Source organism: Myotis brandtii, unplaced genomic scaffold (assembly GCF_000412655.1).
Source record: "Myotis brandtii unplaced genomic scaffold, ASM41265v1 scaffold365, whole genome shotgun sequence".
Lineage (NCBI taxonomy): Eukaryota > Metazoa > Chordata > Mammalia > Chiroptera > Vespertilionidae > Myotis > Myotis brandtii.
Window position 1 is genome coordinate 3210659 of NW_005364031.1, and position 16203 is coordinate 3226861.

The 16203-nt window shown below is 37.2% G+C and overlaps 1 protein-coding gene across 4 annotated transcripts in view; it reads right to left on the bottom strand.

The window, feature by feature from the left end:
* Positions 1-5695: 5695 nt before the first annotated feature.
* Positions 5696-16203, bottom strand: part of EPHA7 (EPH receptor A7) — a 181653-nt gene continuing 171145 nt past the window's right edge. For 3 of the 4 annotated variants that reach the window (XM_005872100.2, XM_005872099.2, XM_005872101.2), the window contains exons 15-17: positions 12752-12945; positions 11362-11517; positions 5696-9006 (exon numbers count right to left, since the gene is read on the bottom strand). In XM_005872100.2, the coding sequence (XP_005872162.1) occupies positions 8892-9006; positions 11362-11517; positions 12752-12945 (465 nt within the window). In that variant the 3' untranslated portion in view covers positions 5696-8891. Of the gene's footprint in view, positions 9007-11357; positions 11518-12751; positions 12946-16203 lie in introns of those variants that run through there. The other variant, XM_014544484.1, reaches the window with a different exon arrangement.

Consider the following 16203-nt stretch of genomic DNA (forward strand, 5'->3'; position numbering starts at 1 on the left):
CAAACCGGGGCGGGGGGGTCCCCCCCCCCCCCGAGTGCACAAATTTTTGTGCACCAGGCCTCTAGTATTAATTATAAATTGGGGTGGGGGAGTTTGAATGTGTTTCCTCAAATTTAACTTTCTTTTGTCCAGCATTTGTTTTAGTTACATATTCTTTCTTTGAGGTATAGGAAGAGAAGTCATCCCCAGCCTTTAAATCTATGTTGGGCTCAGTAAATACCAGAAGAAATAAAATACATTCACTTCTCCCCTTTAAGAACTTATAATAACAAGGGAGTGTGACAGAACTTTCTATGCCAAATCCACAAGTGGCTGAGTCTTGCAGATGGGGATAATGGTCAAGATCACACATGGTAGGGTCCCAGGTGTTGTTATGTTACATAATTGAGGGCAGTTCTCTGATCAGTGAGAGGCTATTACTTAGTCTTTTAAACTGGGGGGAAAGCATTTTATGTGTTAAAAAATGACTGAAAGTCATAATGAAAAAGCATTAGGGAAAGGTGTCATATTGGAGGGTGTGACATTGATCTAGGTGAGAAATGAGGAAAACCTAATTTAGGGCACTGGCTGTGAGAGTGGTAGTAGATTACAGAGACACTGGAGAGCTATCAGCTGATGGAGTGAGCAATTGTTTATGGCCAGAATAAAGTTTGATGTTTTGGGTACTGATTTGAGAGAAATGATTAATAATGATTTTTTTTTAGCAGGGGGAAAGAATAAGAATGAGATTTAGAGCAAAACCCTATTATTTATATTGAAAAATTCATTGGTAAGTTAGTTCAGAATTGATAACAGTGTGTTTGTGTTTGTTAAATAGAACAAAATTCAGAGAAAAAAAATTTCCCAAAGACATTGTAAGAGCTAACATATATTGAGCATTTTAGATTGTTAGAAGTACTTTCCAAGTCTCTATGGACACATTTAACAACTCTTGACAGTGGGCACTACTTATGCCTATCTTACAGGTAAGATAAGAGGGAAGATAGAGAAATACTAGTAAAATCATTTTTCTTGTGTTACACATGTAGTGATAGGAATCTGTCACACGTCTGGCTTCAGACTCTGAAATCACCCATGACATGGTGCTGCCTCTTTGCTATGTAGATAGCAGATTTACAGGCCAGACCACAAAAGTTGGCTTTATATTTTTACTTAAGCATAGAGTCATGGATACTACCTTGAGGTTGAGAGCTGGAATGAGGGAAGTTTTCATTACAGAAAAAAAACATTATGTTCCCTTGTCTAGGCCTAATTTAAAAATAGTCACAGGAGCATCTCACATATTTCTGCAGATTATTGTTCCTTAAAAAAACATTTTCATCATGCCTTTGCTTCATCAAACAAGATATTGGTAAATAGTTCTTCATTGTTTCCTCAAGTCCAGTTCCTTCTACTTGATTTCAAATTATTCTTTAATCTTGCTCTGTTATTTATAACCAGTGATACCTCTTCTGTTTAACATCTGGAAGATACTGCTATTTGATGTGTCGTGGTCTTGTTTACTAATCAGCTCCTCCCACCTCCCTCTCTCACACAGGTCCACCTCTCTGAGCGCCTCAGCTCAGTCCCTGGGGGCACCCTGCTGCCCAGCCGATCACAGAAGCATTCATCCGTGCTCTGAAATTACTTTTCTCCTTCAACACCCATCTTCTGGCTACCTTCACTGCACCCCATGCCTCCTTCAGAGCACCTGATCCCCGCTGCCTTTTAAGACAAAAAACAATTTGAATTAATTTGCACTTCAAGCATTCTAAAATATTTACAGAGTGTCTACTGAGTGCCAGAAACTGTTAAGTCCCAAAGGACATAATGCAAAGATTTCCACTTGGCTTTCTGCCCTCCAAGAGCACTTGATCCAGTGGAAGAGAGACACACATGCCAATGATCCGACAGCACAGTGGGACAACCACAGCACCAGCAGCAGAAAGCATAGGGAGTGTGACAGAACTTTCTATGCCAAATCCACAAGTGGCTGAGTCTTGCAGATGGGGATAATGGTCAAGATCACACACTCTGGCCTTCAGGTGTCAGCAAAGATTTGGAGGAAATAACTTTTGAGTTGTGTCTTGAGGAGAGGAATTCCCCCCATTTAGAAAAGTGAGAGGGAATGTGAGAATGGAGAGCAGAAGTGTGAAAGCATGGAAGGATATATTCTATGTCCTGATCCAGAAATAAAGAGAAGTCAATTCATATTTCAGGCACCACTGCCAGGCTTTGGTTCTTTAAACTTCATTTCCACCACATCCCTTTGCTGGTTACAATTGCTAATAGCTCTTCATTGACTCTCCATTTAAACTCGGTTTCTCTTGTCTGACTCTACAGATTTCCTGTAATTCATCTATGTCTTTAAAAAATGCTTTCAGAGAGAGAGAGAGAGAGAGAGAGAGAGAGAGAGAGAGAGAGAGAGAGAGAGAGAGAGAGAGAGAGAGAGAGAGAGAGAGAGAGAGAGAGAGAGAGAGAAAAGAAGAAGAAGAAGAAGAAGAAGAACAACAACAACAACAACAACAACAATAACAACAACAACAACATTGATGGGTTGCCTCCCGAATGTGCCTACAACCAGGGATTGAATCTGCTTGGTGTATGGGATGATGCTCCAAGCAATTGAACCACCTGACCAGGGCTATTAATGCCTTTTATGTACACTTTTATATACAATATTATTTGCTCCTTTTCAAAATCTGAAGGATAATAATATTTTGTGTTTGCTGGCTTTGTTTTGTAAGTAGATCAGAAGAGCTTTAATTGCTCTTGTTCTGCTGGTCCCACACCACACCTAACCTAACAGGTAGTCCTTTACAAGGAGTGGAACCATTGAAATAGCAGCAGTAGCCCATGTATTTCCCCACCTATTTCTCAGGTAGAGCTAAGCAGGTCTGTTTGTAGCATCAGGTTCCTGTTTGTGTGAAGCTGGGTTCTGGTAAATACATTTGGAGCTTAGGTGCCACCGGGAAAGATCTCGTGAAAACATGGAATAGCAACATAACAATAACAACACTGGCCAATAGATCTCCTGCCCAGTAGGTCCCCCAAACACGTGTGCTAATGTCTGAGCCAAAGAAAGGTGTGGCTCTCTTTCCTCTGGAGAGAGCATATTTTATTTATTTTTAATATATTTTTATTGTTTTCAGAGAGGAAGGGAGAGGGAGAGAGAGAAACATCCATGATGAGGGAGAATCATGGATCGGCTGCCTCCTGGATGCCCCCTACTAGGGATTAAGCCCACAACCCCAGCATGTGCCTTTGACTGGAATCAAACCTGGGACCCTTCAGTCCACAGGCTGGCACTTTATCCACTGAGCCAAACCAGCTAGGGCTGGAGAGAGCATATTTTAGCCTCATATTTTGTACAGTTTTCAATGTTAACAGTGCATGTCTCAAACAAATTGACAGAGAGATGTCAGGTTAAATTTAGAGCATTCTCTTGTAAATTGCTATACAGTCTACCCAACAATGTAATAAAAAAGCATTCTTGAATTGTTTGCCTCATTTCTATGAATTGGGAAATATTTTTAAAAACACGCCATTGATATGAACACTAGTTCTGCAAATGCAGTTTCATTTTCTTCTATTTGTTTTTCTAGAGTTTGCTTTCCAGTCGTTTACTTTATTTAGTGTTGGTTACACAGTGAAATGATGAGATCTGAACAGTATATGTTTGTCCTTTACCATGCTAGAACCAACATTACTTAAAACAAATGTGCCTGCTTCTCCTATGTGTCTTTAAGATCTATGATTAACAACACATTTAAAACTATATTGTGCATTCTTATAGTTAAAATATACTATTGATTTCAAATCTACTAATATAGGCCATGAATTTCAAAAGGGAAACAAAACTAATCTTCAGCAGTAGAAACCTGTGATATTTAAAATAATGACATTCATGTTGCAAGTTATATCTGATTGAGCTTTATTTGCTCTTCATGGAGGTTTAGAATAGGCAACACCTCACTTGTTACTGTCCCTAAATCATCAAATGCTGGCAATTTAGGAATCCCTTCTACTGCCACCTACTTAAAGTGCTGTTACATACCTACAGAACACTAGACTAGAGCTACTTATTGCTATGTGCCAATGTTTGTGCAATAGGCCTAATACGATCAATTAATTGCATTTATTTTAACCTCAAGGTCAATCAGAAGAGGTCTTTCTTTGTTTAACTATACATTTAATTATATTCAATCACTGAACTTGAAAAAAAATAAACCTCCTTTACAGCATGTACATCTAATGAGGCTCACAGAGGCATTCCCATTGAAATATTTTATTCTCCTGTCCATATTCTTCAAGCTTCATGGAGATGCATAGCAGCCAGGTAGGGGCTGCTGAGGGGACTGACTTAAAGCCAAGAGAAAGCTGTTCCCTTCTGAGCATCACAAAAGCTTGCCAGTCACCACGCACTGTCTGTTATCATTTGTTAATATCAGTAGTTATGATCTTTTACATTTAGAAATCAGATCACCTCTTTGTTGTGTCTTGCTTTCAGCAGCTTTCCTCAAAACTGACATTGAATATTCATTGCAGTTAACAATATAGAACAACAAAAAGTGGTTACCCATGAGCAGCATCTGTAGGCAATCTCACTTTTACTTAGTGATAGAACTTAGTAATGGCTTCATAATTTTGGAAGAAAAAGAGTGTGGGTAGGATAGTGTATTTTTGTGCCACTTATAAGTCCAGTACTTAGGAGCTCATTTGCGTGCCCTTCCTTGTTTCAGGCTGCACTGTGTGAACTTAACAAGGGAATTGCTTGTTGAATCATCAGGGATAGTCGAGGCTTCAAGGTTATCTTTTTCAGTTCAGCCTAGCCTGAGCCTCAGCATCACAGGTGTGACAACCAGTGATAGCACCTCACCTGGCATTTGCCTGATCTCATTTTTTGAAACATGTTTGGATAGTCAAGAGCTTGCAGAGCTTAAGATGATGATGCTGTATAAAGAGAGTGTTTAGTTTTCTTCAGTTCAGGTGCACGTTGAAATGATCACTGTGTCGGTGTCAGTGAAACACAATCAGACCTCAGATAGCGCACTGTCCCCACCTGCTCTGGACCCTATGCTTGTATCCTGCAGAATCTTAAGTGTAAACATGCTCCAAGTTGCTGTCTTATATCAGCGTCCAATGATGAAATATTACCTTCCCCATGCAAATATTCTTGTTAGTTCCATGTAGTTGTAGTTTCAAAAATGAACAAAAAAAGCGTTTTAACTAAAATGTCGGATAGTATGGTGGTCTTCGAAGACATTTTTTGTTATTCTGTAATGGTTAGAGTGGAATTAAGTCAGTGTGCGAAAAGATGAGGGGAAATAAAGGATATTCTCTTTGTATTCTGATGGGTCTCCTGAAATATTTCAATAAAACCTTTACTCTGAACATCTCCCTTCATGATACTGTGTAAGGAAATAAAGAAGGAGCAAGGGACATCAAGGAATCCGCCAATGATTGGAGACAGGATCGTCTTTACATTGTCTAATAGACTTGTTTATTATTTTAAGCTGGTAAAAAGAGACTTATGATTCGTGTTGAAGAAAGAGTTATTTGTGCTTGATACATTGAAGACACTGTTCAAAAGCAGTTCGTCCTTATAAAAGGATGACCCCTGTAGTAATTCTTAGGCAAGGAGGGACAAATTCAACCAACAAAAAGCACATCTCGCCCCAAGTTCCCCATGATTTCTCCACATATAGCAAAAAAATACACATCAGTAATTTATTTGAACATGCACATCTGTGAGTAGCACAATTCTAGGCTACTCAGGAAACAAAAGGGAGAATATCAGCATTACCTAAATAAAAAAAGAGAGGTGAATTACACCATTTTAATTGTCTTAAAAACACGGATAAGAGGAGCAATTAAAATATAGTCCTAAATAGTACTAGCTAATGTAGATTACACAAGTATACAATATGATTTAACTAATAGTGCTCTGACAATCAATAAACCACCAGTTCTAGTAAACAAGGCCTAGACCAATTGCTGAGAAAATGTTAGATTCGGATGTAACAAACGTTACTTTTATTTCAGTACTGAACGCAAAACATGCGTCAAGTGTGGAGACAGCGTTCTAAAAAAGGCGGCTCTATCAAAGCAAGGAGGCCATTTCCTTTTGCATTTTTATAATTTTTGAACTCTATTTTTGACATATACTCTCTCTCTACTTTTCCTCCCCTGAGCACTAATTTATCAAAAAAAAAAAAAATTTCAAGGTGCAAGTTGTACATTCTTACTGTTATACCTTTTCCTCTCTTTCTGGAAAAGAGTATTACAATCAGCATTACAATGTTACTTCCTTTTCTCTGAATATCGTTTTCACATACATGTATTTCAAAATCATAACGTTGGTTGGGAAAAGAAACCTACAACCGAGAGCGATGTCATCCTACCCTTCCTGTTGTGCTGTGTGTCTTTCCCATCCCTTCTCCCCTTTCCCTGTAAAGAGCTGTAAAAAATTTAAGGCAGATGAGGTATATTGCTGAAGGAAAAAGTTATTTTTGAAAAAAAACCTCAAAAAAAACTTTTCTTCTGCCCTTCTACTCAAGAAAGACTACTCAACTATAAATCTAGTGCTAGAAAAAGCAGGAAAGACACCGTTTGCATGTACCATACTATGTCTTCTATTTCTAGAATGGCTTTTTGTTAATTTAATTTTAATAGAAAAAATAAGCACCTTAAGCTATGAACAAGAAAAGAACTTCATTATCAGTGAGTCTAGAATCCAAACGGAATTAAGAACACTCACTCCAACTCTTTCATTCATTCTCACAAAGGCCAATGCTACTGATTAGAGTTGTAAAGTGCTGTACTGAGTATAAACACTTGTATACACTGCAGACACTGAAAAATAACCCTCAAGCACATTGTGTCATAGTTCCAAAAATATATTTACAGTCTATTACAAAGATTACAAATGGAAGTGTCTAGGTGACTATATTATGCTAATTAAAATTACTTTACAGATTATTTTTCCTTAGGGACAAAAAACATTTTAGTGAAATTAAAATGATTTTTCTAGTCAATCAAAAAATAAATTAAAATATCAAATAACACTGTACAGTGACTTAAAAGAGGGTGGAAAAAAAGGTGGGGAAGGGTTTGGGAAGCAATCCATTTGAATGTTTCTATAGCCATCTTTGGTCCTAAATGTGGGAAAACACATTATGTAGCACTGAAAATACCTGTTCTTTTGTGATGCTCTGCAAGTAAAATAGAAAAATATAGTGCATTTTCAATGTATTCAGAGCCCACTACAGAGAAATATGTGTACAAAACAAGACAGTATAAATAAAATTTACAAGTTTTACAAAGGAACATTTACAGATTTTGTTTCTTGTGTTTGTTTGCTTGTGGATGCCCACATTATCAAACAAGACCAATTATGACCGATCCCTGGGATCTTTCTCTAGTAAAATCATTATAAACAGCCCAATTCTCTTTGGAAGTACAACAGTTCAATTCTGGGGTAGTTCATGATTTTCATAACTTTTGAAAGCAGTACTCACAATATGTATACATTATACATTCCTGAAATAGCTATAAAGACATTTCTAATTATTGCTTGTGAAATTCTAACACGTAATCAAATAATATGGAATAATAAATAAAGCTTAAAAAGAAGTCAGATCCTTCACCTCTTCCTTCCATGGTCAAAGGTGTTCTTTCACCTAAGTTTCTCACATCAATGTTCACAAATAAAAGAATTTTTTCTCTTCTTTAACTGCATTGGTGATATCCTGTGCAGCAACGTTGTGTTGCAAGGTGAAAATTGTGAACTGCCCCTCGTGTCATGCTTCAGAGTTCTAATATAAAACGTCATTCTTTCCTCGTGTGTTTGGACTGCATTAAAACAGGACAGGCTATAAAATATAGGCCAACTATTTCTCCTAAATTCCCTAGTGGCATGGTATTGAGAAAAATCTTCATGTGCTCACACTATTTAGATAACACTGGATAGTTCTTGCTCTCAGAGACTTGCCTTCACCGAGATTCTTTAGGTGAAGTGTCTCATACCTTCTTTGTGGTCAAAATCCTACAATTTGAGTTTTGTGTTTTTTTTTGTTTTTTTTAGTAAATTCTGTCTCGTAAAATCCCTCCATAAACAATCAGTTAAAAGTGCCTTATAGTATTTATGGGTCATTATTGCTTTTTTCATTGAAAAGATAGTGTTGACTGCTCTTTACAAAAAAATTTCTTTTTAAAAAATATCAGCGCTCTTGGCAACTTGAATTTTCTTGACTACCTGCCAATTAGCAAACCATATCCAAACAGCACTGATAAGCAAATAAAACGGCACAGAAAAGGACACCAATGTTCTGATAGAGATATCTACCATCATGCTATGTGTGTTTTTTTTTTAATTTGAGATTCTTTCAAAAGTACCCAGTGTAGTAGTAATGTGTCATAGGTAACACTAAAAAGGTCCAAAGCTATAAACAACTTTCTAAAACAAAGTCCTTATGAAGAATAAACAGATGATTTTAAAAAGGAATAGTCTGAAATCACATATTTAAGGAAAATATTTCATTGATTTTAACAATAAGATCATGATTTTATTTGACAAATATATTCTTTCTTAAATTCTTTATGTACATTTTAAAAAGTCTATAAGATAAAAAGGAGGTTAGAGAGCTCAAGGTGTTTGGATGTTTTTCAGGTAGTACTTTGTTTATTGTCACTGCTGTTTTCCTGGCCACCAGTGGTGGATCCTAAATTCCCTTTTTATATATTCTGGTGGCACTTAGGAGTTCAAGTCTATAGGTGCTTCTTAAATCTTCTCTTCACTGTAGGAAGGACCCAGGACATCAACTGTCTTCTAGCAGCATTCTACGCACATACTGAAGGCCAGCACTGTTCTCTCACAGTCTACAGTCTCCCTCAGAAGGGAGAAACGCTGATCACACTTGGATTCCAGTTCCATGTAAGTGTAGCATTTGTGCTCTCATAGTCTGAATGCTGCTCATGATTTTCTTTTGATGGCCAACCAGTGTGATCCCTAAACTCATCACATCCCTGCAAAAGACAAATGCATTTTTTATTAGTTGCCTTACCAAGACTGTATTTGGTGCCAAACTGTCATCAACTCTTTAATTAAATAATCTGTGTATCTAATCGTAGAGCCCTTGGGTATTATGATCATGTTCCTGCAGTGGGTCAGATTGGCAGTGGCATCAGCATTCTCCTCTGTGAAAACTTAACTGCTCAGCTCTCAAGCTGCCAGGATAAATTCCTTTCAAAGTGATTTGAAATTTTATATAAGAAATGATGTCTTAATATTATTATTAATTTAAGGTAAGATTAGGAAATGTTATTTGAAATGCTGTATTCTTGAACCTGAGTGAAGTTTAAAATATTAATTATTCAAATAAAATGTAGTATGAATAGAGATACTTCTGGGCTCTAGGAGGAGGAAGAGGAGGAGGAGGATTAAGATTCATCAATGATCATAAAAAAGTTTATACTGAGTTTAAGTATATAGTAATGCTGAGAATATTATTGGTTGTATACTTACTTTCAGTTCAGTTCAACCATTTGACTACATTTCAGAAATAAATATTATGTAAAGAGTACAATACCCATTACCCATGTTTAATAGCTTAAATATGACATAAGCTAACTGGATCTGTGTATGTACTTTTACCTTTGTGAATAGCCATTAGGATTGAGCTTAGGTATTCAAGCACCTAAAATACAGCAACTGGACAGCCCTGCATTATTCCATAGCAGTGGTTTAATAAGACTGAGACACAGTCTTTCAGGGGTGTAGGTGACTATGGGGAGACAGGCATAATTATGCCAGCTCTACCCACGAGGTGACTAGCAGAAAACTTGACCAGATAGCATGTACATTCTTAAATTCATGCACACTCCATTTCCTGACATGTCAGAAAGCAGTGTCTGATTGCTGGCCTTCATCTCATCTTAAAAATGTGAAACCCTTCACACAACAGCACGTAAAATGGAGCCCTCTAAATAAAACCTTCAAGGTTGTTACCCACTTTTTAAAACATTTTTCTTATATCAGAATTTTTTTTATTTTATCTACACTAATAAAAGAGAAACATGGTAATTAGCGTACGACCGCTACCCTTTTCATTGGCTAATCAGTGAGTATATGCAAATTAACTGTCAGCCAAGATGGCGGCCGGCAGCCAGGCACTGAAGCGAGCACGAGGCTTGCTTGCTGCAGACTCCAACGTTCCCCGCCTAACTTGCCAGCCTCTCAGTTGCAACTCTAAGCAACTATATACTATGTTGCAAATAAGAAGCTAAACAAAACCCCAGAAAAGGGCTTCCATTCAGCCGGGCTCGGACCGCAACATTGTATCGATGTTTTCAGCAGCGAGGCCTCAGAGCTAAAGCTGGCCCAGAAAAAAAAAAAAAAAAAGAGAAGAAAACAAGGAGCGGTTGGAAGCTTTAGTCACTCGCCAGCCGGAAAACAGCCCTCAGCCCCTCACCCAGACTGGCCAGGATATATTTGACAGTATTACAGATGTCTCCTATTTTCCCCCCTTTACCCTTCTCCTCCCAGCTCCTAACACCCTACCCCCAACCAGGTCTTCACTACCCTATTACCCATTTTCAAACACACTGACTGACAGGAATTGCATCACCCCTAAGTGTTATGCAGCAGCCAAGGAAGCTAAGTTTGGGATACATTAAATAGATTTCATAATGCCACATAATCAGTGATGGAGCCAAAATAGAAAATTCACTTTTACTTCCAGGTCATAGCAATTTTAAAGTTGTTTTATCAGGTGATTCTTAAGGTTAAAAAATTTTTGATGCAATTATTCACACACTTTCCAAAAGGTAAGTTAAATTAAGCTCTTAGTTACAGTAAATTAAATTAAGCTTCCTTTGACCTCTTCAGAAAATAATCGTATTGAATGTCCTAATGCATTTTGGCATTGGGTTTGAAACTTTGAGATTTTTAATGTCGGATACAAATGTGGTGAAAGAAATCTTTAGTTGCAATGAGGAAAGGTTAGGAACTTAAATGATACAGTGCTTAATGAAAAAGGAAGTCTCACTGAATGATGTTTAGAACACTGGCTATGGAGACAAATTACCTATCACTTAACTAGCTGAGCTAGTTTGGGGAAAGTATTTCAGTTCACTGAGCCTTAGCCTGGTTGTATGAGAAACTATTGACTTAATAAAACTGAGCTGTGGGGGTTAAAAAAAATACTGTTTATGTTAAAAGGCCTATTTAGGATAATGCCTGGCACATAGTAAGTACTTACTAAAGAGATACTGTTCTCCCTTGTTTTATAGTTCAGACCTCTTTAACATACCTCTACTGTCTACAGCTTGAATTGTACTGTAAATACATTCCCAAATATAATTTAACAAGTTTAAGCTTACTCAATTGTCATTCTGGCAACTGATTCAAGGGAGTTGTAGCCAGCTGCTGTGAAGTTATCTTTATATCTTTCCATTTTAATAGCTTGTAGCCATTCTCCAACTGAGCAAAATGTAGTGAAGTCGGGAGTGTTTTGATCCAGAAGAGGGCTTATTGGCCTAAATAAGAAAAAAAAAACAACAGAAAAATACATTTTTTTCCATGAACTACTAAGGGAAAAAAATGTCTTGTCTTATACAAAAATAAGGACATATAGAATCAAAGTACACATTTTAATTGATATTAAAATAATATAAATGTAAAATGTAAATGTGTAAATATTAAAATAAATGGATATACTAATAAAATATAATGCATAAGATTACCCAATTACTGCAGACTCCAAAATTTATATTTTATTTATGTTTCATGACCACCAGATTGCATCGTCCCTGCATTTTTAAAAGTACAGCCAGCAGTATTTGTGATCAGTAAATATTTGTTCATTTGCTTCTCTAAAAGTAAGTGTGAGTAAAGGAAGCACATCTGGCTGTGGACTGACTTGTTTAGACCTGGAGGGTGCTATTAAGAACATTATGTACCACTGTACTGAGGGCACCCTTCTGAGACCGTGTGAGTTCACACACCTCCACAAGGGCCCGACTGACCTCCAGTGCAGACCAGAGCACTGGGTTTACCTGGCAGCTGAAGCTGAATAACTACCAGTATGCATCACAATGGGGGAAGTCAAGTTCAAAGCATGGCGTGTTTCAGACACTTTTTATTTACTTTTATTTGTTGTGTGTGTAACACGTTTTACTTTTTTTAAAAAATTTATTTATTGTCTAAAGTTTTACATGTCTCCTTTTTTCCCGCTTGACCCCTCCCCACATCAGACACTTTTTAACAGGTATACCTCTTTAATCATGTACTGAATTACTTTTACATATGTTAATTTCAGAGAATCCTTTTACATAACTCACAGAAAAACAATAAAATAGATAATAGGTCACAAACTAGGGTACTAGTAATACAAAGCCTAATAATAATAATAATAATAATAATAAAGAATAATAATATAAATAGAAATGACTTGAAAATGTGAAATGCCACCCAATCACAAAATTTCAATTTAATTTTTTTTTTCTAAATGGCAGCCACTGATATCTATCATAACTTTTAAGGAAAAACACACACACACACACAATATAATTAGTAGGTCTCTTTAAACACTAATTCAATTGAGGTACACTTTTTGAAAATAAAAATTAAAATGGTAAACACAATATGTTTAATATGGACTTATAATGTAAGACACATGTCCGTTGGCCATTGGGATGGGCCTGAGGAGATAAATGGTTCATGTGAGCATATCAATTCCTCCCAGGTTCCATTGCCTTAGGTATTTCTTACCTACTGCAGGTTCCCAAGGGTGTTTTCAGACTACTTGGGTTTCGAATCATTTTGTCCAGAATTCCAACTATCTGCTCAAACTTTGGCCTTTCGGAGCGTTCCTTCTGCCAGCAGTCCAGCATGAGCTGGTGCAGGCCTGCGGGGCAGTCCATGGGCGCCGGCAAGCGATAGCCTTCTTCTATCGCTTTTATAACCTACAGCCAAAAGGACATTCAACACATTACCGACTGAGGTTCACTGGTAATTAAATGAATTGCCCAGTAGGCAAAGTGACTTATCCTGATAAAAGTGAGGCACACCACTTCGCAAAAGACTTGCCCCCACCCATACATCCATAAATATTGAGCCTGCTATGATGGGGTGCATGAGCAGGATGTGATGACATTTTCTAGTCAATTCAGCAAAGGGGAACAGCGATTAAGTTCACACAGGTGACAACAGATGGAAAACCTTTTAGTGTCATCCCTTTTGAAAACTAACAGAAGTTTTCAAAAGGGAACATGTTATGGAACTACTTTACTCGTATGTGGCTGGGCATGTACATATTTGCCTATAGATTTTTCAAGTTGTAAGAGGAAGTTCTGTGTTGCCCAACATTGAATCCCTAAAAGTTTCACTTTTTGCATTTTTAAACAAGATATCAAAATATGTGAATGGTACCATGACAGTCAATATTACCAAGTACATTATTATTTTAAATAATATGTTTAGAAAGTATACTAGTGTTATATGCTAAAGCCAATTTGTACTGGTTCAAGGTGAATAAATCACCTTGCAACTCCAAGTTTAGTGACCTCACAGTGCCAGGCTGAAATGGGCTTTGGGGAAGCGGGCAGCGGGGGGGTGGTGGTGGGGTGGGAGAAAGGGTTACACTAGGAAATTGAAAAAGGTTACAAATCAGGGCTTTCCCACCCAGAGTCCTGGTTGTTATACTTTTATCAGAATATCCCTGCCCATCTATCATAAGAAAAGCATAATATGCTAATTAGACCGGACGTCCTTCCGGACAACCTTCTGGACAAAATTGGTGCTGCGAGGGAAGCCCAAGTCCCGGGTGCCTGCCAGCGGCCGGAGGAAAGCCTGGGTCCCAGGTGCTAGAGGGAAGCCGGTGCCGGCAGCGAGGGGAAGAAAGGCCTACTCTTGAATGAATTTTGTGCATCAGGCCTCTAGTTTATACATAACAGCCTAAACTGACATTTACGAGTATATCAAGCTTTGAATGTTAATAAAAAATAGGCTTCTATAAACATTTGTATGGGGCAGTCAGAAAGACTAAAAGTTACTTATTCAGACTTATTTTTATTTATTTATATGGAATGAAAAAATAGATCTTAAAAATCAGAAATTGTTATAAATCTGAGCAACACAAGAAAAATAATAGAAAGGCAAAGACTACAAATAAGAATTTGCAAAACATTATAATATTCAAGGGGGATTAACAAATCCTTTAATACTAAGGTAACAGTAGAAATATAAGAAAAACTGACAAACAAAAGAGGTGACCTTGAGTTTTTGAAGAAAATAAACCCAAAAGCTGGCTTTAAGAAATGCTGATAAAGTTAGTATTTGTAGGGAATCATATCCTTAAGATGCTTGTTGACATTCAAGAATAGCACATTCAAATGTAAAAAGGTTGTAGGATGGCATTAATAAAGTAGCTGGCATCAACAGTTTTTAGAGAAAATCCTTTGGAAAAGAAACAAAGAATCCACTTGAATTTAAGAAATATCCATATATGCAAATTGAGGAAGTTTAAAAGGTAAATAGATTAACTTAATTGCAGTAAATTTTGAGAAGTATTGTGAGTATACCATCCTCAGCCCACATTCTCTCCTGATCACTGTGTCTTATAGATCAGTTTACTAGACATCTTCATCTAGACTTTCCATAGGCATCTCCTACCTCACATAAGCACACACACACAAATGATAACTCTGCAAAGATCACCAGTATATAGCTATAGGGGAAATTAAAAAAAACAAAAACCTTTCAAATGCCAACAATTTCATGTGGCTTTGTACAGTCCAGTGACAGGCCTATACTTGGACTCAAAAGTGCTCTACGTTAAACAACTTAGATAGAAGTAAAAAGACTGTACTTCGGAAAGCTGTGTTACTTAAATAAATTATGCGTAAGTAAATAAAAAAAAAACTTCTAAAACTTTATGTATTCAAAATGAGCAAAGAATAAACAATTGGGGGCATTTTTTTCATAGGGGAAGGAGTGTTTGAGGTTGCTGGAATTTGAAGAGTTTCCTTCTGATTTGACAGGACTGCATTCCCATTTCCATAACATTGGCGCTGTCCCTACACCATCCTGACCTGTCTCCCTGCTTGCAGTTTGTCTTCCTCCCATGTCCAGCAAGAAAGAATGCGGGTGGAAGGCGCTTTCCTTATTTCTTTCCCTCTAAATAATATTTTAAATTGATAAACATAAATCTTATCATGATCTTTCTGACACAATCGCTTCAACAACTCTCCCAGAGGTCTCTTTAGTTTTGAACCCAAGAAATTCTTAAGTCTTTGTGCCAATAAACACAGTATAATGCCCTTAAAGACTCTTACAGGAATAAAATAGTTAATAAACCTCTGCAGTTGTCTTATTGCATCATAGGAATGACATGATTCCTACCATTAAAGCAAAGAAATAACATGTATCATAATCCAAAATGAAACTTGTAGCTCTCAAAGACACAGTGGTTTACACATTTTTAAGGGAGCAGCAGCAATATATAACATTTAAAATAAGAGATGCTCTGGACTGGGAATCAATTTGGGGCTCTAAGGGCCCCATTAACTATCATGCCTCACCTATAGGAGCACAAGAGATGCTTGTTGGGAACCTCGGCCTGGCCAGAGCAGTTTGCCATACATAACTTGGTTTTGCCTGTCCAGATCTAGCCTTAGTATTTAATAAAAGTCAAAGAAAAAAATTCATAAGCAATTTCTAATTCTACATAGTTCCCTGTGAAATGAGACTAGGGTAAATACCATCCATAAAAATCCCATGGGATACAACAGGAGTACTTCGGCATGTACTGTAAAAAAATGCTTAGGAATAAACACAAAAGTTGCTCATTGAGAAGTGTTTCAGTATGATTGTAGTATGACCATGGTAATTAAGAGAAAAAGCAGCACCCATGATAATGGGCCTGTATTCACGCAACATGGGATATAACATGATTGGCTTCTGTTCTCTGCTCATGTCCATTTTCATATCATTAACCTCACATAACATAACCCACATTTTATACAATTAAGTACTTCGGACACCACTTAAGGGATTATGGCAAAGTTTTAAAAAATCACAATTTTGTTTCTATCTACACTAATAAAAGAGAAACATGGTAATTGGCGTACGACCACTACCCTTCCCATTGGCTAATCAGCATATCCTTATGCAAATTAACTGTCAGCCAAGATGGCGGCCAGCAGCCAGGCAGCTGGAAGCGA